The sequence below is a fragment of the Penicillium odoratum genome, assembly GCF_028828045.1.
Source record: "Penicillium odoratum strain IBT 22623 chromosome Unknown utg000002l_segment0_segment0, whole genome shotgun sequence".
Classification (NCBI taxonomy): Eukaryota; Fungi; Ascomycota; class Eurotiomycetes; order Eurotiales; family Aspergillaceae; genus Penicillium; species Penicillium odoratum.
This window is the reverse complement of record NW_026643144.1, coordinates 2,227,104-2,251,324: the sequence shown is the minus strand read 5'-3', so window position 1 is coordinate 2,251,324 and position 24,221 is coordinate 2,227,104. Positions and strand designations below refer to the sequence as shown.

Genomic DNA, 24,221 nt, shown 5'->3' with positions numbered 1-24,221 from the left:
GTGTGAGACGGGGTTCGATTTTCATCTATAGGTACACAGGATTGTAGAACGGTAAAACTCGCAATTGTAGCAGGAAATAAGACAGGTTGAAGGGCGAAGAGGAAGAGGATGCAAAATGGCGTTATGAGGTCTGCTTCACCAACTGGGTGATGCGCTCTTCGATCTGCGCGTCGGAGAGACCTGTTTGAAGTGAGCATTGTCCCTCGGATCTGGGGAGTGGGAGGATAGCCTACCGGACAGCGCTTCTTGAGTCTCCTTTCCGAGATCTGTAGTTCCATAATAAGGGAGTTAGCGATCTAGACCTTGGTATTGTGTGCTGAAATTGCCGGGGAATAGCTGCGGTCGTACCGTATCGGGCAAAGACTCGCGGCACAGAGCCAGAGGCCTCGCGCATGAGGATGGGAGTGTGAGGGTTGTGCTTCTTCATGGTAGGGTAAGCGCGGTTAAGGAAGGTTCTATTGGAGTGACGCGATTGAATTAGTCAATAGATTCGGGGAGCATGGCATTGGAACTGGTCGGATGTTCAGGCTTGGAGGGCATACCTTGTGGCAGCGCTCTGCTCAGAGGTCTGGCAGAAAAGGAAGCGCAGCTCCTTCAGGCCCTTGGAGAAAACGTATTTGCCCGACATGACGGAATGGTGTGGAGTTGAGGGATAGAGGAGGGGGTATCAAGAGTGTCAAGAGGATGAGAGCATTATTCACGAGCCCCGTGATTCGTTCAAGCAGAGATGGCTGCCGCTATACCTAATATGGACTAGCGGATATAATATTAGATAATCCGGAAGAGAACCGCTCTCAAACCACTTGACAGCCGAGTAGGTTTAATATAGCTATAACAATGATTATCCAGTAGTTAATGGGCATCTGAACTGTGTTCGCATATCTTCAATTTTTATAAATCCTAGTGGTGGTGCGTTTTCAATTGTTGTGACCTTGTAACCGGCGGAAAACTCACTTGCCCCGACCACCGGCCGATCCCGCCCTTCTTTCCTCTTCACTCTCCAAGTCGTCATATCACCATCCGCCATCATGTCGTCTCGTGTGGGATTCCGCTTCCTTAACAACAGCCGCTTTGCTTTCCGCAATGCCACCGGTCCCTTCCGTCGGCAGGCCGGCCAGGGCTTCCGTTTCCAGAGCTCCGACGCCGGCGCCGCGGGCAAGCAGAGCTTCTTCCAGCGCATGTGGGACAGCCCTGTTGGTGTGAAGACTGTTCACTTCTGGTAGGTCATTGAGCTTGGACTTTTTCTTAACAGCTCGAAATGAATGTTTCTGCTAACCTCCATGTCTGATAGGGCCCCAGTAATGAAGGTACGACCATGACTCAATTCACCCCGTCGCGATAAGCGCTCGTTATATACGATTATATAAATTAAATCCGCTCAATCTCGCGATGCCATGGATGCTGATTACTATGGGGTGGTTCACGTTATATCAATTACTGACATAACTCGTTTGCAGTGGGCTTTGGTCATCGCCGGTATCTCCGACTTCAACCGCCCGGCTGAGAAGCTCTCCCTTACCCAGAACGGTGCCCTCATGGCCACCGGTGCTATTTGGACCCGCTGGTGCTTAATTATCAAGCCTCGCAACGTCCTGTATGTTTCGATTCCCGGGAATTCTATATTTCGATCTGGGTGACGAACATTCGCTAACTCCATCTCAACAGGCTTGCTGCTGTCAACTTCTTCCTCGGATGTGTTGGTGTCGTTCAGGTCACCCGTATTTACAACTACCGCAGAAGCCTGGAAGGCTCTGATGTCGTCGACTCTGCCAAGGATTCTGTCAAGGATGCTGTCTCTGCTGTCGAGGGCGCTGCCGAGGGTGCCGTGAAGGCTGTCGAGGAGAAGGTGTCTGAGAAGACCAACTAAATGCTCTGTGTACCTCATGGGTCAGATACGTTGGAAGGTGGCGGTGCGGGCATTGGAAGATGTGGAGGGACATGACTGCACATAGATCGGCTTTTATAGAGGCTCGGCGCTCCGAACAACGGAGCTTCTTGAGTTTATTTTCCCTTGTGCTATCTGTTCTTTCTACGGACCCGCTGTACAGATAATTTTGGAAAGTTTTTGTTTTGTGCTCATTTTCGCCATCCAATGTAGGCCCTAAGATAGAACGTTCAAATTGAGCAGAGGTCGCTTCAGTGAATGTTTACTGACATAAGAACTTTTGCATTTTGATCTAACTTCTTGGCAATTCTTTACTAACTGTCAAGGACCAATTAGCTTGCCAATCAATTTATAAATTCCGTGTCCACGCGCGATCGTCATTTCCCCGGATTTTTCCTCCCAATCGGTGAAATACAGGTCCGACTTTCCTCCTATCGGATTTATGTTTAGGTCTCCCCTTCCATAAAACATAGTACTCCAATCTCCGAGCAAGTCGCTAAGAAGACACCAGTACAACTTACACCAACTTCATCTCCTATCTTCCCCACAGCAGGTGATGTCGGGTTCCCCGGACGAAGACTGTGCACCGCGCCTTACCCCACCTCACCCGCATTTACGGAGTAGCTTAGCGTTGACGCAGGTTTTACCATGGCCTTGGGGTTGTGTTTTGCTTGATAACTATGCATATAAAAGAAGCAATGCCGCCGATCATTCCTCGGCCATCAAGGGTGTTCGAAGAATCTCATCCGCCTTTCTTTTTTACCAAACACAATGAGGATCTCCAATGCCGTGACACAGGCTACAGGCCTTCTTTTGTCACTGGGTCTTGCTACCGAGGCGAGATCTGTTACCCCAGCTGCGAAAGGATACTCGCGGAATGATGCCTGCGGTCCGCATGCACCGTTCAAGCCCCTTCCTTCAAGTCAACCGCGGACCAAGACGTGTCACGTTTCCACTTACGGGGATGGGCGCGATGACTCCAAGCATATTCTGTCCGCAATCAAGCAGTGCAATAATGGCGGCAAGGTTGTATTTGATGCTGACAAGTCCTACACAATTGGAACGGCATTGGATCTGACGTTCCTCAAACATGTAGATCTCGGTATGTCCCATCAAAATGTGTATCAATTAATGTATTCAGATTACTTTTGCTGACAATTTGGACAGATATCCAGGGATATGTCAAATTCACCAACGATACGGACTACTGGCAGGAGAATGCTTTCAAGCAGACGTACCAGAACGCCACTACCTTTTTCCAGTTGGGTGGTGAAGACGTTAATCTCTACGGCGGGGGCACGCTTGACGGAAATGGTCAAGTTTGGTATGATCTGTATGCCGAGGATGCTCTGATCCTGCGTCCCGTCTTAGTAGGAGTGATTGGACTCCATGGTGGTACCATTGGTCCCATCAACCTTCGCTATTCACCCCAGTGGTACCATTTCGTTGCAAACTCCACCAACGTCCTATTTGATGGGATCGACATCTCGGGATACAGTAAGAACAATATTACTGCTAAGAACACTGATGGATGGTAAGAGAGTACTTGTATTTCTGTGACAGAGGATTGAATTAACAAGGATAGGGATATCTACCGCTCGTCGAACATTGTTATTCAGAACTCTGTGATCAACAACGGTGATGGTATGCATACCAAAGCCTCACTTTTATATCAGATTCTAATCGTTCTACAGACTGTGTATCTTTCAAGCCCAATACTACAGAGGTCATTGTCCAGAATCTCCACTGCAATGGCTCTCATGGTATCTCGGTTGGTTCGCTGGGACAGTACAAGGACGAAGTCGATATTGTTGAGAATCTGCTCATTTATAACATCTCAATGTTCAATGCATCGGTAAGTGAGATAGTTTCAATTATCACCGCAGCGGAAACTAATGTGAACAGGACGGTGCTCGTATCAAAGTTTGGCCTGGCGTTTCATCTGAGCTCTCCACCGACTTGCAGGGCGGTGGTGGTTCAGGTAGCGTTAAGAATGTCACCTACGACACAATGTACATTGACAATGTCGACTATGCCATTGAAGTCACCCAGTGCTACGGACAGAGCAATCTGACTCTTTGCGATGAATACCCGGTGCGTCTCTATAAAAACCCTAAGCGGCACAACCTTCTAACCTTGAATCTCCAAAATACAGAGCAGTCTCACAATCTCCGATGTTTACTTTAACAATATCCATGGTACAACCTCGGGTAAAGAGAACCCTGATGTTGGAACCATCGTTTGCTCGAGCCCAGATGTGAGTTGAATTATCCGTCTCTTGATCGACATTTAATTAACAGCCTTAGGTTTGCTCGAATATTCACGCTACCAATATTGACGTCACCAATCCGAAAGGAGCTGACTACAATGTGTTTGTCTGCAAAAATGTAAGATATATGGATTCCAAAGACTGAGGCTTTGCTGACAGTGCTCCCCATCATTTAGGTCAACGATACTCTACTAGATGTCAACTGCACGACCTAGATAACGAGCCACATTACGTTCCTTCTATCCACTAATCTAGTGCTTGAATCAAAAGAACCTACGGATCATGCTGCATTCTGGACATTCCATATGAATATACATGAATGGTATCATCAACATGCGTATAGACAAGTAACGTTCGTATTCGTAAAGTAATCAAATAGATATTGGGTCCGACATATCATGCATATTAAGTTCGAAGAGTGAATACCGAATATCCCCCCCTCCAAGAATCCTCCCATTACAAGTCGACGTCACATCAGAAGAGAAAGTCAAAGCAGCAGGACAGTTTGTCGACGAATCATTTGGGACATTGGATATTCTCATCAATAACGCAAGATACACACCCGAATTCCTGCACATTGAAGATACGGTTCCAGCAGAATGGTGAAAAGGGTTCGAGGTTAATGTCAGAGGAACATTCCAGTGCACACATTACTTCGGTCTACTTTTGTTAATATCAGAAACTAAGATAATGATTTGGATTCCATCGGCGCATATCCATTGTCGCTAGGCGGTTCATCGTAGACGGCGTCACGATTTGCAATTGCAGGGTTAGGGAGTTCTTGACACGGGATTATGAGGCTAAAAGGCTTGTTGCGATCTCGTTGCATCCTGGTGGTTTTACTCCTGATATGCGGCGTAATTTACCCCGGCGGCCACATGCTACCTTGCAGGATAATGTGCGCATACGATTCACATGCTGTGTAGCTTGTTAAGGGCTGCTGGGAATGATTCAATTAAAGATAAATTTCTAGTCTGTGGGATTTGGATGTCAATTGAGTCAAGAAGGGGGAGATTGTTGACGGTCTAATCTAGATATTGCTGGTATTGCTTGAGAAAATCCTTCTTTCTTCGCTCTTGCGTTGCATCCGGATTGCTTTCACGTTCGAGATGCTCTATAGTCGATCAGCCAGCCCATGACGATGAACCCAGCTTCGGGCTCGCTTTCCAAAAATATACCTATTTTGTGTTAATCAGCGCTGTGTCTTGGGAGGGCAATGGAGACCTACATCGGAATTGTAAATAGAGTGGCACCCAGAGTGATTCCGCCAATTGTAAAGAAGCAGTTGCGAACGCCTTGGCTATCAATCCATCCATTGATATAGAAGGAAAGACCAAATGCAAACATATTCTTCACAAAGTTCATCGCTGCAAAGGCCTCCCCAGCCTTTTCACGATGGCAGTCTACCACATATGTGACCACGCTAGTAGTTCCTAGCTGGACTCCGAAATTAATCAACCCCAGACAAACAACAACAGGCACAGGCCAAGGATCCTGCGCCGCAGAAGACTGACCCCAGGCAAAGAAGCCTGTTGATGTAAAGAGCACGTAGGTTAACATGACCGGAAGACGGAATTCAGGCTCTGATCAAAGTCAGTACATATACGTTCCATGTCTAGTGAGTCATACCAAATATACCGCCGTTCTTCATCGACATCTTGGTGACTAGACCATCAATAAGAGGCCCTGCAACAATCGTACCAAGAACTGATGCCACAAAAGAAGAACAGTTGGTTGCTCCCACGCCTATGACCGAGAAATTGTATGGGGCCGCGGAGAAAATTTGGGATAGAGTGAGAGAGATTCCCACAAGCCATGATATGCACATAGTGAAGAGTAGCACAGCCCAAAGAACAGGCGGGGATGCTAGTAGATAGAATGGTCGGATCAAAGTATTCCAGAATGGGACTTGATTGACATAGCCACTGTAAGGCAACAATTCCTTGAGCCAGGAGTCACGGGCCTCAGTTGATGTTGGTGTTGTGCTTGTATGTTCTAGCTGTTCAAGGCTTGCTTTTCCTTCCAAAACAACCTGTTTATCTTAGAGCGGTGTCTGCAAAGGTGATCAGATAAAAAAACTTACATTTGATTCGCCAGTGTCAATATTCAAGGCCTCTCTCTTGTACGCAGATTCAGGCATCCAGAAAAACACAAGAATAAAAGCCAGTGCAAAGGCTCCACCCATACCATATAATGCTTCATTATACGATCCATACTGAATTACAGCAGCGGCTAATTCAATCAGCAAAAGCCCAGAGAAAAAAAGTAACAATGACCTCACCAATCGGAACCGCAAGGTTAATACCACCCAAAACGCCAAGATTGAAAATCGCCGTTCGAAACCCCCGCTCATGCACAAACCTAGCATCGTCAACTCCTCAACCCCAACATCCCAACAAGAATATGACTTACCAAATATCTGAAATAGAAGCTGGCACCAAAGCCTCCATAGGTGCCATACACAATCCACAAAAAACCCTCGAAGCAACGAACGACTCAAAGCTCTTCGCCTCAGCCCCCCAAAAACATGACACCATCAAACCAAGCGTAGTCCCTAAATAGATAGGCCGTTTCCCATATTTCACAGCCAAAGAGTTAAACAAGAGACTACCCACCGCGATCGCAGCAATGATACCACCCTGGACGGCCGAAACGAAAGTTGACAATGAGACGTCAAATTGGGCTGCTAGTGGAACGAATGCACCTCCAAGGAGAGGACCGATCGCTATAGGTAAAGGGTTTGTTAGTACTGTGTTTTCTTATTTGTTTACAAACGTGATGACCTACCCCCAACACAACCACATCCCCAGGCATAGGTAATTGTGAAAAGCGCCTTCTTCGTTCGGGACCAATTGTATGGGTCGTTGGGCGAGTCAGATGGCTGAGGAACGAGAACTATCTTGCCCGTGTGGTCATATTTGAGTAGACCTGGGTCGATGCCGGAGTAAATGTCGGTTTCGGAGTGGCCGTGAAGAGGAGCTGTTCCGGGGATATACTCTAGCTTTGCATCTTCCAGGATACCGAACGGCATGGCGAGGTGATTGGACTCTTAGAACTGGGTGGTGGAATAAAGGAAAAAATTTGAATACTGAGTCTTCAGTGATTAAGCAAAATTGTAGATCTCGGCTGGGGGCTTCACAACTTAAGTGAGCAAGGATTGTATTAGCTATTTGTGTTACACACATGAAACTCTAGTATTAACCTCTAGACATTACCCGCACAGCAATGATTCCTCCAACCATAGAAAGATACGAAAGACCAAGTGAAAATGGGTCTTGCGGGACAAAGATATGGGGCTGTCAAGACTCGTTTGTGGGGGAATCCGGTATGTGAGTGCGTAGATCTGGGGTTCCCCGCGGGGTTTTGCCGGGCAAGTATCTTCCCAGCCCTCGACTCGTAACGAGGCTTAAATCATTTCTATGTAGATGTTCACATCGCGCTGCAAGGAGCGATACAACTGAGGCATCGAAATGTCCTCAAAATTGATAGTAATTGCAAAGGAAGAACGTATGCACCTGGACAGAGATATACCTGACTTTCCAAGTAAACAAGTGGTCGGTAAGCGTCCCATGCTAGCCGAGCAAAGGATCAGCCATTTTAAACCCAAGCTCCGACATGATTTTAGCTGAATTCGGGTTCAACGTTTCCAATGTCGTGGCAATCGGTGAGATTCTTGTACCGGCTAAATTGCGCACAGGGTATGCTACCTAAACTCTAGATATAGTTTACTTTCTTGTCACGAAATGTATCTAAAGATGATACCATGCGAGACTATCTGGAAAAATACTGGAAATATTCTTACCATTGATTCTGCGTAGAAGTCATAGCAATTCAGAGAACGAGTCTGATTTGATGAGAAAACTGGCACGTACAAGGATGGGACGCATGTTTCCGTCCCGAAGTAATATGCCACTTCCACGGTCCTCGGTGCTGTGTCATATGAAATAGTCTATTCGATACAATATCCTTCACGCCTCATATTTTACACAGGCCCAAAAAAACATTAACAAATCTAGGTATGTACCAAAACAAAATGTATCAGGAAAGCAGAAGCTCCCTAAGTGAAGAATATAAACCCAGAAATTCAACTCTTTAACTCCACAATTGCCCTTTGTGATTGAAAAAGGCTTGACTCAGCCTCCGCAAACAACCCAGCCCATGATGGCAACCCAGCCGCTGACGAGAACTACTGTTAAAATCCCAGCACCAGCTCGACTGCCAGAAGTAATTGTTGAAGATGTTTCAGTCGCTGTAGCAGCTGTATCATTATCACCAGCCGTAACATCGCTGGTACTATTTCCGCCCGTTGTCGATGTGACAGGGGCGCTTTTTTCGAAAGCGATCAAATTGGCAACAAAGACATTTGTTGCACTGATTTCTTGCTCCATGGTCATATAACCGTCGTATTTCGATAGATACCAGCGGACACCACAGGTATTATTGTCGTGCCCGGTGCAAGACAGAGCGGCAGCTGAAGCGGAGGTTTGTAGCTTCGGTAAGATGGTATCCCAGGTCGATGGAACTAGCATTGCGGTGAAAGATAGCCAGGAAGAGACGAGGCCTTTGAAAAGGACTTCATTGTTGTTGCATTGCTCTGATGGTTCACAGACGATTTCTTCTAGAATTCCGCCGTTGCTAGCTGGTGCGAACTTATTCAATGTTCTTGTTAATAAGCCATTGACTCTTGTTTCCCAAGCGGTTTGCTCAGTGCCGTTTGTCTATAGTAAGTTAGAACCGGAATCAAGAGGTTATGTGGTGGCAACAAGCGAAACTCACAATATTGTACATATAGGCGGCACCCATTAGATACGTGCCATAATTATATGACCACTGGGTATTTCCCTGACTTGTACAGCCATCGTCCATCTGTGTCGAGTCGGCAACATTCCAGGTCGAGTTACTAAGGAGCGGTGTGGTAGTCGACCAATCCCAGATCTTCCGAGCCCATTCACCATAAAGTTCCGTTCCTGTGTAACGATACAGGCGTGCAGCTAGCTGAAACAAGCCACCGTTGGCAATGGAGTTCTTCATTTCGTAACCAGATTCCCACCACCAAATCTGCCAACGCATTCCACCGCTGCAGGTGGTCGTGTCCCATCGCTTGATCTGGGTGTTGAAGACACCTTGAGCAAGTGAAAGCCAAGAGTACCCAGAACTAGCGTCTGCAAAGGCGAGTTCGGCAGCGGTGATAGCAGCAAGACCCCAGAACATTTGATCATCATTTCCCTTTCAACAATTAGCAAAGAAGTGAGACAGATTGTCAGATACTTGGCTCACTAGGTAGCTACTATAGTTCGACGGCATATAGTCACCATCACCTGCTTGCCACTCTAATCCCACTCGCAGTTCATCATTATAGGTAGTGTCACCTGTGAAGTGCCAATACTGGAGTAGGGCCATGAAAAGAGCAGATCCCTCCCACCATTTACTGGCAAAGGCTCCGGGAATATGACCTGTTTCGTTGCCTTTATAGTAGGTCATCATGGCATAGGCACTGATACTAGCGGCATCTTTGATGGATTCTGCAGATATGGGGGGTCAGTAAATGAGTCTCACCAATCAGGTAACAGGAATCAGAGATCTGGAGACTCCGTGCATGAAATTCGCTTTCACATACGTTCATCACTGATATCCAGGGTAATCGCATTTGCGCTATTAGAAAGGAGGAGCGCGACCAACGCGCCCTTCCACGAACACCAGGCACCCAGAAAGCGCATCCTGGAACCAGAGCGTCGGCCAAGCTTCCAAGAAAGCCAAACTGAGCCAGTTGGTATGGATTATACTGTGATTGTTAACGGAGAGAACGGCATGAACTTGGCACTGTTGATCGTAGGAACCAAGAACGACTGCGACTGCGACTGATCACGACCAGTCTCGAAAAAACCTCCTTTAAATTTGAGACATTAAATCGGGCCGCACTACCGAAAAGGACCTTTTAATTATAGCAGCGCTAATACATAACTGTCAGGAGTGGAACCCACTATTTGGTTTAGAAACACTATCAAAGGACTTGGCACTAGCGCCTTCATTTTATGAACGGTAGAATTACACCCGGATACATATAAGCGAGTAGGGGGTTCCAATCCTTTATCGTTATTGGGTTAAATGTGTGACATGAATCAGGGGAGTGGATTAACGAAAGAAAATACATGAAACTTAGGGTACCACACAAAGAGATGTTACCCCACTTCAACATTCTTCTCAACCTTACCAAAGTTAAGGGGAAGGATACGCACGTACGTAGCAGGTAACTCCTGTACGAAGCTGGAAGGTAGTGTTATTGTTGCGACGGTGGGAAAAAAAGGAGTAAAAGGGTCCCAGTCACGTGACCTTCAAGATTAACGCGAATCGGATCGACCGGAGCTAAACCCAATAATCAATACGAATACGTTATATCTGCACCCTTAAAACTGGGTGAGAACCTATTCCTATGGACTATTTCAATTGTGAAGAATATAATGCACACTATCACAAAAATAGTAATAGATGCCCAGTATTTCCAATTGTCATTTTTAGGAGCTATCGAGATAGGCCAACCCTCAAGAAACAGTGAATAACTCCTCTTTGTGTAAATGTAGCGATTGTCCTGAGCTGAAACTGCTTGGCAGTGACTAGCATTCGGGTTTATGCGGATCTGATGGTTAGAGTTGTATGTTTGGTTTGTTTGCAGGGTAAATGCTCTAGACCCTTGAGGCCATACAGGCATAATACAAGCGTTTTTATGCTATTATTACAATACTGAAATACTGAAATACTGCAGAAAAGGGGTTCAGGGGAAGATGGATTGATTAGGTATAGCGTTGGAAAGATACCATCTGATTACATTGTTGCCTAGAACTTGAACATTGAAGTATGCATTTTCATTAGTGGATTTGATAAATCGATCATTTGAATCCTGTTATTACTTCTATCTTCATTTCTCGGCGAAATTAACTTATCATTAGGCTCCAAGTTGAATCATCATTATTGCCCTTGTAGGATATCTGATTATATCAGACCGATTGTATTTGCTAAACAGGACTTTGCGCTATCAAATTTGGAATAATTTAACCTAGGGTATGGTCATTTCCATCCTGGGGTCAAAGAAACCATAATGCGGGGTAGGATTATGGGAAGGATTATCGCGGTTACCATTTCCGCCCCAAATTTTAGTTCAGCCGAGACGTGAAGACCTCGGAAATATGACTATTGACAGTATTCCGTCAGTGGACGATACATTACGGTCCACACACTCTTCACGCCACCGGAAATCCCCCAACTCCACGACAATGTGGGGAAACATGAGGGGTACCTATCTACCGGCCACATGCACAAAGCGCAGCTACCTGGATATGTAAACTTCGAATGAAATACTGTACGCCCAACCTACAAGTGCTGAATACCACACCTACACGAGAAACTCCCCCCACAAAACCCCAAAGAGAAATGTCTCAAAAGCGCAACGTCATCGTCACAGGTAGGACAATGTCAATCCCCACACAACAAGTCACAGTGGAATTCTAAGAGTGCATCACAGGAGGAGCATCAGGCATTGGCCTAGGAATAACCAAACACTTCATCCAAGACTCAAATAAAAGGACACACATAACAATCCTAGACATCAACCCCCAAACAGGTGCACAAACACTCGCCCAACTTCGCACCGATTTCCCATCTGCAGAAATCTCATTTGAAGAATGTGACGTTTCATCCTGGGAGAGCCAGGCCACCGCATTCAAAAAAACATACAACCAGCACGGTTCGATTGATCTGGTGTTCGCCAATGCAGGAATTACCGAGAAAGGAAGTTTCTTGCCAAAGGATGCGAACGCAGGACCCGTGAAGCCGAATTTGGCCACCTTGAATGTGAATCTTATTGGGGTTGTATATTGTGAGATCGTACCCGTGGACAGAAGTTTTGTTTCAACATGGATGCATGTGGATACTAACGTGGATTGTAGCGGTGCAACTTGCTATTCACTATATGTCGCGGAACGGTGGTGGGCTTATTTGCTGTACTGCGTCGAATGCGGGATTGTATCCGTTTCCTATCGCGCCTATGTATGCGGCTACGAAGCATGGTGTTATTGGGCTGGTACGGTCGCTGGCGAGGTCGTTGGTTCCTAACGGGATTCGGATCAATGCATTGGCTCCTGCTGTTATTGGTAAGTTTTATAGTCTTCGATACTTTGATATGTTGACAGCGTGGGTTAACTGGATGACAGAAACGAATATTGCTCCGAGTTCGGATTTGTTCAAGTCTATGATTCTTACACCCATGTCTACTGTTTCTAAGGCCGTGGAAATGTTTGTGGATGATGAATCGTTGACGGGGAAAATCGCCGAATTGCACGGAGAGCATGCTACTCTTTCAGAGCCTCCCGCCTATGTCGATGAAGATACGGGGAAGAATATTGAGACGTTTTGGAATCTTGGATATGCTTGAGATGATGGGAATAGATGATAGATTGAGTACTGCTTGTGCAGCAACGTCGGATATAGTAAATTGATTTTCCAGAAACATTTGCTAGCTGGATGCCCTTCAATGCATGCATGAAATAAATCACAGCCAGACACATCGGGATATTCAGGGGTAGATATTCAAAAAAAAGAGAGGGGAATTAAGTCAAGTGAACCAAAATGAAATCATGTAGGGTTATCAAGTACTAGACCAACGCGAGGTCTTCTAGCTCATCACCACCACCAGGGCGCCGGAAATGATAAAAGAAATACAGAAATTCGAACAGCGATCTCAGTGAAAGCATGAGAATGTATACCGTCCAGTTGTATGAGGCTTTATTCTTGATCATCTTGTAACAAAACCTTTAATTTTTCCAACTTATCGTCGCAGTTGACTTCCATCCGCATAAGAACCTCAACAGCATCCTTCTTGGTTACGAGAAGCTGTGAGACGAGCCAGAAATTATACCCGTTCTTGAGGAAACCCATCGAAGTCCATTCGTCGTTCGGCACTTGAGTGCGCAATTGAAGCCAGTGATCATGCCAGCGATTCAACGCTGTCATGATAGAAGATAGCAGCGAATCTTCAGGGATTGCGCTTTTGCCGTTAGAAGATTTCTGTTGTAGTTGTATGACTTCGCTGTGGCGTCCTAAAGTACCGACAAGCATCATGTGTGTATTGATGAAGGCAAACAGAACTGGGAGTGTCAGTGTCGTTTGATCCATATGGTAGGGTGGAAGCTTACTGTGGATGAGTATGAACATGTCAAAAAGAGTCAAATCCATGGGACTCGGGTCTGGAGTCTGTCCGGGGAAACCCTGTGGGCAGGCAAACAAGTTCTGGAATGCTTCGTATAAAGTGAGATTGCGGGAGAGACGGAAGTTTGGTTCTGAGAATGGATGCTTGGATTGGAAGAGAGATTGTTCACAAGGGAAGTCGTTTTCCATTTCGGCGGTTGAAAGACGGTAAGGGTAGTTTTGAAAGAAGAAAAATGCACAGTCCATCAATGAGATAATGGAAATAGTTCTGTTTGTGTTAGTGATCATGCTTAGTGGCTGGATTTAATACTCACCGAATACGGCACTCTGTTTGAATCCAGAGAGTTTCATCTGATTGTTCATGCGGCATATGACGACATTTGATGAGACGAAGGCGTCGAGCCAACTTGGTCACAGTAAGAATACAAATCTCTAATATGACGAAGGAAACTCACTTTGACAACCTCACTAAAGCGGTTCTCCATTGCACGACCCCGAGCGGTTTGATTCCCCGCCCAATATTGAGCTGCGACCATGATGAACCCGGCTTGGAAATTTTGAAATTTCGTCCAGTCATCTGCCTCATCGATAGTGTTCCGATTACCTAGCAGTAAACTCGCGATCTCGGTCTCTGCCGAGTAGACTTGGCTAGAGTAAACGAATATCTCGGCAAAGTCAAAGACTCGTTTGGCGATGTAGACTTCCTTCTGGTCACTGCTGTACATGGCTCCCATGAAAACTACCGCGGCCAGAAGTGGCAAAGAGACTGTCTCAGGGTCGAAGGAGGGGACGTGGATCATAGGGCAGCTGGGCTGCCAAAACTTAAAGTATAATGAAGCAAACTTCCTAATGCGTGCGGTGGTCAACAGAAAATTGAGATTACTCGAGATCTCTTCCTGGCCCTTGTTATCCAAAGGCACCGTCCATGCTCGAGCTAAAATTGATTGAACCAGGGCCATGGCAAATGGGCGCTCTGGCTCGAAGATAGCTTGATCTGGTCTAATGGCTTGGTGAAGATCCTGGACGGGAGGAATACCAGCAGGATAAGTAATGTGCCCGGTGTATAGATCTTCAATAGGCTTTTGGTCCCCGAAAGATGCGTTGAAGAAGTCGAGAAATGAATTCGGAAAATATTGCATCCCAGCCGGATCGGGATCGGCCAATCCTGGGGTATATCCCGGCCGGTTGCCTTGTACATCGTATGGAAAAACTCCCACTGAAGCCTCTTGCATCTCCTGGTCATTGTAAATGAGTGTGCGAGCCCGGTCATTGCGTGGGGGCAACCGGAAGTCTTCCGTGAAGCTGTCGAGACCACTATTCAGAAGGAACTTGATCGACCCGCGATCAGATTCTTTGGCGTAAGTCTCAGTCTCGGTTCCAGTCGCAGGCGATCCTAATCAGGATAAGCATTGGTCCAAATTGCAATTCTCCATATCATACCTTCGTCTAGACCAACATGTTGCGGTCGGCCAGTCCGCTCATTGTTGCAGTCGAGGTTTCGTTTCACGCAAGATCCGCAGGGACTTTGACCGTCGCATCGTAGTTTCATGGAGGTACACTGAAATGGGAACATGAATTAGCAAGCAGAGCCCATTACACGCAGTCAAATGACTTACCGAAAGGCATGCATGGCGGCGGCGACCCCTCTGGCCGGTCTCGGGGATTTGGCGATCTCCTCGTTGCGCGCACTCGGCATAATGGTCGCGAAGGTTATCACTAGAGGTGTAAGATGTGAGTAAGACATCTGGTACTTGGAAGTTTTCGCGCACGTACCATCGGGCGAACGAGTCACTGCAGAACACGCACGAGTATGGCTTCTGGCCGGAATCTAGCCAGGCAATAAGCGAGCTGGTCGGGATAGCTGCAGGAAGCAATACATACGTCTTAAATGGTGTCTTTTCAAGTGATCAATGCGTGTGAAGCCCCGCTGACAGATCGTGCAGCGAAAGTGCTTCTCGGCGGGCTTCATGGCTGTCCATCGGGGAGGAGATCTGGGGTAATAATGAAGAGAGGAAGATCGGATCTGGGGGGGAACTGGGTGTACAAGTGTCCGGTATTTTTATTACATCGGGTATCAGCTATGCCACGTCAAATTTAGTCATATCGCGCGGGTCTTATTCGTCATGTATGGTAACATACATGATATCATCGACAGATAATTAAGCGCATAGTTTATCCATACTTTGTTCAAGGTTATCCATAGCCTATGCATTGTTTAAAATCCGTTGAAACTGCCGAAAATCTTGGCAGTACATTTTCCATTCGTCGAAACCGATCGTCAAAAAGGTAACGTCAAACTGCCCCATTCTGTATTATGATTGAGTGGGGAAAATCAATCTGGTCTTCATTCAAGTAATCAACATTGATCCTTTTATGCTTCTCATTTTCAGTCCATCCGTCGCCAATCCAACCCCAAGGATTGTTATTCAGGTATTCATACTCAAAGTCCTCCAAATGAGGATTGGAGAATACTTTCATAGCGTGAATCGACGACCCTAGAGAATAGTAATTAGCCAGCTAATCCCGGACCTCAAAATAGCCCAATACTCACCTGGCCAAACACCCGTAACACGTCCTTGTTCACTCCCCCCCTTGTACCAACTACGACGTTTGCTGGCGTAGACTGTTCCCTTGAAATAGTCATCACAATACCTGGTAAACCGTCTTACGGCATCAGCTCGCACAATCATAGAGCGAATATTGTCTCGCTGGATTTTGCGCAGACACTCAGCGAAGTATTCAATCTGTTTTTCAAAGAGCATAATCACGTTTCCTTCGCCCAGTCCCGAGTTCGGGCCAAAGCAGATAAAATAGTTCGGAAATTCATCGGTTGCGATCGAGAGATATGTTTCGGGTGTCACCTTCCACCGTTCAGCAAGGGCGATCCCACCACGTCCAGTGATGGAGAATCGAGGTGTGTAGCTGGTGTCGAACCCAGTTGCACAGACGATCATGTCGACGGGTCGATGGCTTCCATCCGCGGTGATGATACCAGTCTCCTCGACCTTGACAATTGTGGACTTGATTAGCTCTACCTGTGGATCTGTTAATGCCTCAAGGTAGCCCGGACCTGGGGTAAGACGGCGACAGGTTGGTGGAAAGTCTGGAACGAGCTCGTCTAGCAGCTCGGGCTTTCTTGCTAGACGGCGCTTCATGTTCTCAGTGAAGAGTGGAATTGCCTCCAGCTGCATGGGTGTACCGTTGAGGGTAGCTTCATGAATGGACTGCAAGGGAAGTTCAACCTCTGTGTCTGTTAAATAGAGTGACAAGGGGTCAATTGGATGGTCTTGCCTTTGCGGAACTTGAGTAATGCCCCGGGATTCGTTTTGAAGGTCTCAAGCTCCTCGAGAGTAAACGAATCTAAGCGATATTAATTCGTATTCTGTATACTGAAATTAAAATACCTACAATTGTCGCCGGTTATACCACGCTGATCAAGGACTTCTCTAGCAAAGCTCGGGCATACCCATGTTCGACTGCGAATGTAGTGGTCGATATGTGCTACCTTAGGCAAAGTTCCAGGCACAACCTGGATACCACTTGAGCCATTTCCAATGACAGCAATGTTATGGTTCTATGCAACGTGTCAGAAGGTTTATCGAAAGAGAATTAATATTTAAATACCGTGTAATCATAATCTGTATCCCAATTTGCGCTGTGCATTTATTTTTCCTTGAAGTCATGCAGGCCAGGAACAGTTGGCCATTTCCAGTTGTTCAAACAGCCAGTCGCTTGGATCAAAACGTCACATCGATCTTGGTATTTCGACCCGGTCTCAAGGTCCTCAACCTAAAATGATTTATAATTATGTCAATGGCGAGGGTCATATCTTGACAGGGAACTTCCACAAAACTCTAATCGCCATTGAGCGTCGATCTCATCCCAGAATGCGGCCGATACTTTCTGCTTCAGCTTCATGTACTTTCTACAGCCGTATTTGTTCACAACTTGCTGCCAATATTGATGGATCTCAGCAGCAGGGGCGTAGAAGGAAGACCATTCTTTGTTGGGCTCAAAGCTTGCTTGGTAGGTGTGGGCAGGGATATCTAAAGGAGGAATCAGCAACAGTCTCAGGGAGGCATTATCTCAACGTACCGCATGCGCAACCTGGATATTTGTTCTCATACCAGGTACCACCAATATCGGGATTCTTATCGTAGATACACAAGTCGAGGTTCGGAACCTTTTGAATGAATCGAATACAGGAAAAAATGCCAGATATCCCAGCTCCAATCACAATAACTCTTAGACGCCGGCTCTCATCCACAGAGCGGTTCTCAACGACGGATGCGGGCTGCTCTGCTGGGACAGGAGCGACATTGGCGCCATTCCCCGCTTAAGAAATGAGTCATAATGATAGTAATGATATTGTTTATTAAAAATAGAAGGTTAGGGGGTAAGGCGGCAGTCTCTCAATGATGGACAAAACTGGGGATATTTTTCACCTCTTATCCCCAAACGTGCCAGAGATCGTCCATGGGCAACTCCCGGCTTATAACGCTAGACGCAGTAGTCGGGGGCCTAAAACTATAATCTATAAAACCAAATAGATAATAAATTCAGGCCCCCGACTACTGCGTCGAACGTAATGTCTAGTGGATCTGGTATACTGCGTCGGTAAACTGTTCAATCCCTCCCAATTGCATTCTGGACTGCCCCAAAACTCCACAATTGGGATGTTTGTGAATGATCCGGACCTATAAGGCGGGGATCATCGCCAATGTGGCACATCGAATAAACACTGCGCCACTGAACCTGACTGGTCTACCGGGAAACCCCCAAGGCCTTGAACCCCACACGGTAAGCGTGTGGGGTGGTTCTTCCCCTCACGGCATACGACAGTCACTTACTTACTGGGACCATTTTGGCCCCAAACTCTAAGGTCAGGCTATACAAGGACTCAATGCTTGTCGAATTGAAGGAGACAGAGTTCAAGCTCGTAAATGCGTAACGTTGATGCAGTGATTTGTGGATCCAGTGATATGCTGCTGTACCAAAGAGAGTCATCCCCACTTACTAGACTTGGCTTACATGCGCTAATCCGAGCGTGATCCGGAGTTTTCAGAGACCTTTGTGTATTCAGTAGTGAACACCCAGGTTATGAATCCCATGTAGGTCGAGAATTTAGCATCTGAAAGGGAAATTTACGGTCGTCGCTCTACTAGAACTATGACAAATGGAGACTTGTAAGCGGTCAGGAGAGGCAGAATCAACGAAAGCATGATTAGTAAGATTATAATCGAAGTCAAATGACAATAAAATGACGTCGAGTAGGTCAACTCCGTTTGTCTATTTCCGAAATTGCACAGTATGCAGCCTCATGTATATCCGAAGCTAAGGAAATCTTGGAACCTTACTCCATACATTCCCCCACAAACCCATTTATGACTACTGATTACTTAAATCTCACAAATCCACACCCGAATTCCACTGATCGATGGCCACTCCTGACTGGCTCCCGTGTAGCTTCAGATCCACCGGACCCATTGGCTAGAACGAGTTAACATCTTTCCCCTCGATTCCCCGCTCAACAATTAACAATTGCTGCCCGCGACACGTCCACACCGCGTTCTCGATGGGTCCCAATCAATGTTCTGTTGGCGCTACGGATCATAGATATAAATTCTCTCCCTAGCTCTCTACCAATTCCATTCAATTACTCCTCAATTTGAGAATATCATCTAGCATCGAGTTTGGTGGGTAACCATGCCTGTCTTCACCGAATACTCTGCGGCGTCTCGCGAACTCCGCGTCCTTCCCTCTTTCGCACCTCCACTCCCACGCCTGACGCCCCCTGTGCCCCTCGACAGCAAGACCGAACGATATGAGGTTGTGATCGTAGGAGCTGGTCCAGCAGGACTGATGCTGGATCTCCTCCTAGCACGATACGGACTAAGTGACGAGTCTCTTCTTTGCGTAGACTCTAAGCCAACAACACTCAAATCCGGTCAAGCCGACGGCCTCCAACCCCGCACACTCGAGACATTGAAGTCCCTGGGTCTGGCAGACGAAATTCTGACAGAGGGCTGTCAGATGTGGCAAGTAAGCGCACACACTCCTGCATTGGACGCTGGTATCTGACAAGCACAGGTTGCGTTTTGGAATCCATCCGCGGACAAAGAAAAAATCATCGAGCGTACCTCCATTGTATCCGACGTTGCGGTTCCAGCGCGCTTCCCACACGAAGTCACAATCCACCAAGGCCGAATTGAACGAATTCTGGAAACAGATTTGCTTCGGTATTCGAAGCGCGGTGTGCAGCGGAACACGAAGCTCATTGATGTGAAGATCGATGAGGAAGGCGACTCGGAGTACCCTGTTTTGGCAGAAATCGAAACCGAGGGTCAGCGTCGCACCGTGCGCTCCAAGTACCTGGTTGGTGCTGATGGCGCGCACTCTATGGTCCGCCGTTGCATGGGACTTACGCTTGAAGGCGAATCGCTTGACCATATCTGGGGCGTAGTGGATTTGATTGTCGATACTGATTTTCCTGATATCCGACGCCGTTGTGCGATCCACTCCCCTGCGGGGTCCGTGATGGTCATTCCCCGTGAGCGGACCGCAACCGGGGACTATTTGACTAGATTGTATGTCCAGGTACCCGGGGTTGTGGATCCGGACAATGATCAGTCGGGTGATGGGGCGGATGTTGGAGATGCTCGAGCGCGACGGAGCAAGGTGACGGAGAAGACTATTTTTGACAATGCGGCTGCGGCGTTCAAGCCGTACTATATTCGGCCGAAGAGCGAGGGTGCTGTCGATTGGTGGGCGGCTTATCAGATTGGACAGCGAGTCACCGATAAATTTTCAGTCAAGGATTCCAAGGGTGTGAATCGCGTATTTATCGCTGGAGATGGTATGTATTGCCTCGTATGAGAATCATTGCTTTTGTACTGACATCGTCCTAGCTTGCCATACACACAGCCCGAAGGTGACTTGAAACAACGTGCTTGCATTTCGAAACAATGCTAACAATTATCTTCACAGGCTGGTCAAGGAATGAACGTATCTATGATGGATTCATATAATTTGGCTTGGAAACTCGCTCATTCCATCCATGGTCTTACCCCTGCATCTGCCAATGGGCAACCCGACCCTATCCTCGACACATACCAGGCCGAGCGTCATACCATCGCCCAAGAACTAATCGAGTTCGATCGCGCATTCTCTTCCATGTTCTCCGGACAGATCGGTGCCTCAGAGGACGGCGTCGGCGGACTGACCCATGAAGAATTCCTGGAAGTATTCAGCCGCGGCAATGGATTCACAAGTGGATGCGGAATCGAATATCCCGAAAACATGACGGTGGTCCGAGGTCTGGACGATGACAAGAACCCAATCAGTGGCACCGACTACCTATCTGGACTCTTGCGCCCAGGCAGAAGATTGCTAAACGTACGGCTTATTCGACATGCCGATGGTTACCGTCGTGATCTACAAGATGGTAAGAGTAAATCGAAGCTTACTTGAATACTTCTTCTAACCGATCGTCAGATTTCACTTCGATTGGCCGCTTCCGTATTCTGTGCCTGACATCGACGGATCTGCTGGATCCCAAGGGCACTTCGGCAAGGACACTAGCCTCTCTCGGCGCCATCATTCCCCAGTTCCCACACTCGGTCCTTGAGCAAGTTGTCGTTCACCCCAAACTCGAAAGGGATTTCATGTGGAACGATGTCCCATCAGAAGTGAAGAAGTTTTCCGAAATGTCGTTCTACAGTGGGCACGAGCTGGATGATGTTTATAGCACATACGGCGTTGACCCAGCTCGTGGTGCACTCGCTATCGTTCGGCCTGATGGATATGTTGGAGTAGTTGCAGAATTGGGTGATGTCGACCGTGTGGAGCAATACCTGAAAACGCTGATTCGCACAATTTAGTCAATCTCCGAGGGATGGATTTGATTGCATGCCGTCCTTTGTCTTCTAAAATGAGCTCATTGTATCGTTCTTTAAAGCTATCCAATTTTTCTGCAGGTCAATTCTTTTTCATCCATTAAGCGCATAAGATTAGACTCCATTATTGGCAGACTACGGAGGTCAACAAAAGCAATGCAGTTCGCTCCAGTGCTTGCTGCCTGTCCTTGTATTCCCATGGTATAAGCATCACGCATCTCCCCTGAATGATGGTTCTGAACTATCTTGGTAGAAAGCTCCATATTCAGATAGAAGATTGGACGCTTGATCTAGCACTTGAGCACTTCACTGAGTTATGTTATTGAGATGAAGATGACGAAGAGGTTTGTTCGTGTGGCTACCCAAGGCATACGCTTCTAGAGGGCTTATAAGTTATCCCGGTATACTGACTCTACTATTCTTTTCCTTCTGCATCCCACTCTCTTCGTCTATACTCGGCCTTTCCCCTCCGTATCTGTTCTTCATCCACAGACAACCTATTTGAGTACTGAGCAATCTCTAAGAATAGCTTCAACCTTTGATAACATTTGAAAGTACCTATACACCTCTCTATCCTATTATCTTCTCTTCAAATGTCGGCTCCAGGTTTTATTCTCACATTCAAACGTCAACCTCCACGCCCAATCTTCAACGCTGTTGCGTATATCCTTCTGAAATTCGAGCCGCCGACCCACACACATGTGCAGTCATAGCTGCAAATGTGCTTCGCTTCTTCAGTATATATACTTGCAACATTGAACAGAAGCGATCAAATATGTATTCACATTCAACATTGAATAGAAGCGATCAACTGTTCACAAGTTGAATGCAGGTGATATATGCTATTTATTTATCTTGGTAAGTCGGCTCTATCTGAATACTTATAAAGGCCTGGTCTTACAAGTTGAAAGCCTCTGGGCGCTTACTCAAGATTAGCATCTACTGCAGGCATAATTGTTAGCGGCGCCATCCTCTCGTCCTTCCCGGAGGCAAGATATGGCTTGTTCACAATCTGCAAGTCATGAATCAACTTTCGAGCCAGTGCAATGAAAGAGGCTCTGCTTTTAGTGCTATCATCTTCTCAACAATGGAAGATGCTGACGAGTTGTGTGCTTGTAGCCACTTCTCGCCCACAATGACACCAGTGAAGAAATGTTTCGATCGAATCCCTGGGCAGATCGTCGACACTGGCTTCCATCTTCGGGATGTGTACATCCGGACATCAACGAATGGGCTGCGCCACACAACCCATATCTAACATGCAAATACAAGGCGCATATTAACGTGCAGCTAGCAACATTCGTGGCAGCGATTAAGCATATCCACAGACATCTTTTCAAGGGGCCCAGATCTCCCGACAGCGGAGTTGAACATCAACAACGACATAGCGAACTATCTACACGGATGATATGTTGGGTCCTGCGATGCGATTTGGCGGTTATTTGCGTTTCGCCTTCATGACATGTATCCTTCTGTTCTCCCGATGGTCATCCATGGACCTTCTTACTCATGCGACACATCGCAGCTCCGAGCTTTCTTCGATCACAATCCAGCGCATCCATTGTGTTGATGTGCAATTTTAATCTTACCTTCTGTTCGTGGTTATTGCCTCCAGCATGTCAAAAACGTGGTGCTGCCAAGTGAGGTATTCCGCAAGGGCCTGGATGAAGCCTCAGAAATTTATCTATCCTTGCTGATGGTACTTCCTGGGATTATTCCCATCATTTCCCACGGAAAGCCCTTTCACCGGAAGCAACCACATACAAGTGGATGCCCAGCAGCTAGCCCTGATAACAGAGCTGTTCGTTGAGCCTTGCAAACGACCACATGGGCGGTCCCACATTTCTTCTACTGCTCTTTCTTCAGTTTCCTGTTCTTTATTATGCTGCGCTGTCTCGTGGTCCTCCTTTGTTTCCCGGTCCCAAACCTCATAATCGGTTATCGATATTATCCGGTGGGTGTACATTGAGCACCGAAAGGTAGCGTGGGCGGAAATTCATAGATCGACCACAGCATGCAACACACATCGGCTCTGTTGCCCACTCAGGATCGGATGTACTGTCCCTGATTGAAGAAGAGAAGATCCTTTGCCTTGGATTTCTGTATAATGATGATGATGAAGTCTAGTAGTAGGGAACCGAAGTCAAGGGACTTGGTGGCACATGTAAGAGGCAGCGAGTGTTGGAAAAATTCACTTATACTGACCATCAACTCTCTCTAGAAGGGCTGAAGACCGTGCCTACCGTGTCGTCAACTCTGTACCCTTGCTGTCAACTCTGTACCCTTGCTAGAAAGCGGCTGGCTCCCATATGTGACGTGCCTTCACGACATTGTCCATGACCATGTGGTTTGGGCCACTCTAATTAGATGTGATGCCCAGTTTCCCGAAGACACATACTGGACCTGCGAGCCTACCGCCTATTCCTTGAGCTTTACCTACACTGCCTATGAGGCTTGCAACTGTTTTCGGCTTCATTCACTGTTACGCCGTGCCCTGCGCTATCTTCTTGTGGGATTCTTTAACCGCCTGCACTTCAAAGGCAAGGGGGAAGGGCTTTGTGCAAATGTTTGGAGATTGATCAGAGCATTTCCACTGCATACAATCCGCAGACTGAGGGACAGTCGGCAATATATGTTCAGTAAGTGAAACAAAAACTCCGTTCTTAGGAACCTTACCACCGGGACAATTGGGCACAGAAACTGCTAATGATCGACTTTGCACAAGCAATCCCCGTTCATGACGGAGAGGGGCTATCAACCACGAAGGTCGGTGGACTGGTGGCGCAGTCTCTTTGCAGATCACAGGTCTTGAGAATACCTGGAATAAAGCAAAAGAGAGCATCTATATAGCACAGCAACGACAAAAGACCCAGGCTGACCGGCATCGCCGAGAACCCGATTTTGAGCACTGGTTGGCCTTTACAAAATATATGCATATGAATTGTAACACAACCTCCATACGGTCTTTGTGTGT

The 24,221-nt window shown here is 46.9% G+C and overlaps 9 protein-coding genes across 9 annotated transcripts; 4 read left to right on the top strand and 5 right to left on the bottom strand.

The window, feature by feature from the left end:
• Positions 1–121: 121 nt before the first annotated feature.
• On the bottom strand, positions 122–628 carry N7520_002848 (L51/S25/CI-B8 domain-containing protein; the record flags this gene model as incomplete). The annotated part of the gene is made up of 4 exons (XM_057136783.1): positions 122–180; positions 234–266; positions 349–455; positions 543–628. 4 exons carry the CDS (start codon positions 626–628, stop codon positions 122–124), a joined length of 285 nt encoding a protein of 94 aa, XP_056999469.1.
• Positions 629–1,028: 400 nt separating this feature from the next.
• On the top strand, positions 1,029–1,867 carry N7520_002847 (mitochondrial pyruvate carrier family protein; the record flags this gene model as incomplete). Its single annotated transcript, XM_057136782.1, has 4 exons — positions 1,029–1,219; positions 1,292–1,307; positions 1,458–1,594; positions 1,666–1,867. The coding sequence occupies 4 exons, from the start codon at positions 1,029–1,031 to the stop codon at positions 1,865–1,867; spliced, it is 546 nt and encodes a 181-aa protein (XP_056999468.1).
• A 789-nt stretch (positions 1,868–2,656) lies between these two features.
• Positions 2,657–4,369, top strand: N7520_002846 (putative extracellular exo-polygalacturonase; the record flags this gene model as incomplete). The annotated part of the gene is made up of 8 exons (XM_057136781.1): positions 2,657–2,987; positions 3,053–3,419; positions 3,471–3,529; positions 3,580–3,740; positions 3,791–3,979; positions 4,041–4,142; positions 4,192–4,272; positions 4,331–4,369. 8 exons carry the CDS (start codon positions 2,657–2,659, stop codon positions 4,367–4,369), a joined length of 1,329 nt encoding a protein of 442 aa, XP_056999467.1.
• An 899-nt stretch (positions 4,370–5,268) lies between these two features.
• Positions 5,269–7,185, bottom strand: N7520_002845 (major facilitator superfamily domain-containing protein; the record flags this gene model as incomplete). Its single annotated transcript, XM_057136780.1, has 7 exons — positions 5,269–5,332; positions 5,383–5,737; positions 5,784–6,186; positions 6,238–6,386; positions 6,436–6,515; positions 6,567–6,879; positions 6,942–7,185. 7 exons carry the CDS (start codon positions 7,183–7,185, stop codon positions 5,269–5,271), a joined length of 1,608 nt encoding a protein of 535 aa, XP_056999466.1.
• Positions 7,186–8,287: 1,102 nt separating this feature from the next.
• On the bottom strand, positions 8,288–9,871 carry N7520_002844 (glycoside hydrolase family 76 protein; the record flags this gene model as incomplete). Its single annotated transcript, XM_057136779.1, has 4 exons — positions 8,288–8,872; positions 8,931–9,380; positions 9,432–9,676; positions 9,772–9,871. 4 exons carry the CDS (start codon positions 9,869–9,871, stop codon positions 8,288–8,290), a joined length of 1,380 nt encoding a protein of 459 aa, XP_056999465.1.
• A 1,708-nt stretch (positions 9,872–11,579) lies between these two features.
• Positions 11,580–12,579, top strand: N7520_002843 (putative short chain dehydrogenase/reductase; the record flags this gene model as incomplete). Its single annotated transcript, XM_057136778.1, has 4 exons — positions 11,580–11,610; positions 11,659–12,048; positions 12,095–12,298; positions 12,359–12,579. The coding sequence occupies 4 exons, from the start codon at positions 11,580–11,582 to the stop codon at positions 12,577–12,579; spliced, it is 846 nt and encodes a 281-aa protein (XP_056999464.1).
• A 350-nt stretch (positions 12,580–12,929) lies between these two features.
• On the bottom strand, positions 12,930–16,543 carry N7520_002842 (uncharacterized protein; the record flags this gene model as incomplete). The annotated part of the gene is made up of 10 exons (XM_057136777.1): positions 12,930–13,291; positions 13,340–13,620; positions 13,667–13,758; positions 13,808–14,745; positions 14,793–14,910; positions 14,969–15,180; positions 15,234–15,386; positions 15,535–15,556; positions 15,651–15,847; positions 15,904–16,543. 10 exons carry the CDS (start codon positions 16,541–16,543, stop codon positions 12,930–12,932), a joined length of 3,015 nt encoding a protein of 1,004 aa, XP_056999463.1.
• Positions 16,544–17,162: 619 nt separating this feature from the next.
• N7520_002841 (uncharacterized protein) lies at positions 17,163–17,704 on the bottom strand (the record flags this gene model as incomplete). The annotated part of the gene is given in 3 exon segments (XM_057136776.1): positions 17,163–17,398; positions 17,448–17,654; positions 17,671–17,704. 3 exon segments carry the CDS (start codon positions 17,702–17,704, stop codon positions 17,163–17,165), a joined length of 477 nt encoding a protein of 158 aa, XP_056999462.1.
• Positions 17,705–19,058: 1,354 nt separating this feature from the next.
• Positions 19,059–21,232, top strand: N7520_002840 (putative phenol monooxygenase; the record flags this gene model as incomplete). The annotated part of the gene is made up of 5 exons (XM_057136775.1): positions 19,059–19,394; positions 19,443–20,208; positions 20,261–20,283; positions 20,340–20,796; positions 20,847–21,232. The coding sequence occupies 5 exons, from the start codon at positions 19,059–19,061 to the stop codon at positions 21,230–21,232; spliced, it is 1,968 nt and encodes a 655-aa protein (XP_056999461.1).
• Between the last annotated feature and the right edge of the window lie 2,989 nt (positions 21,233–24,221).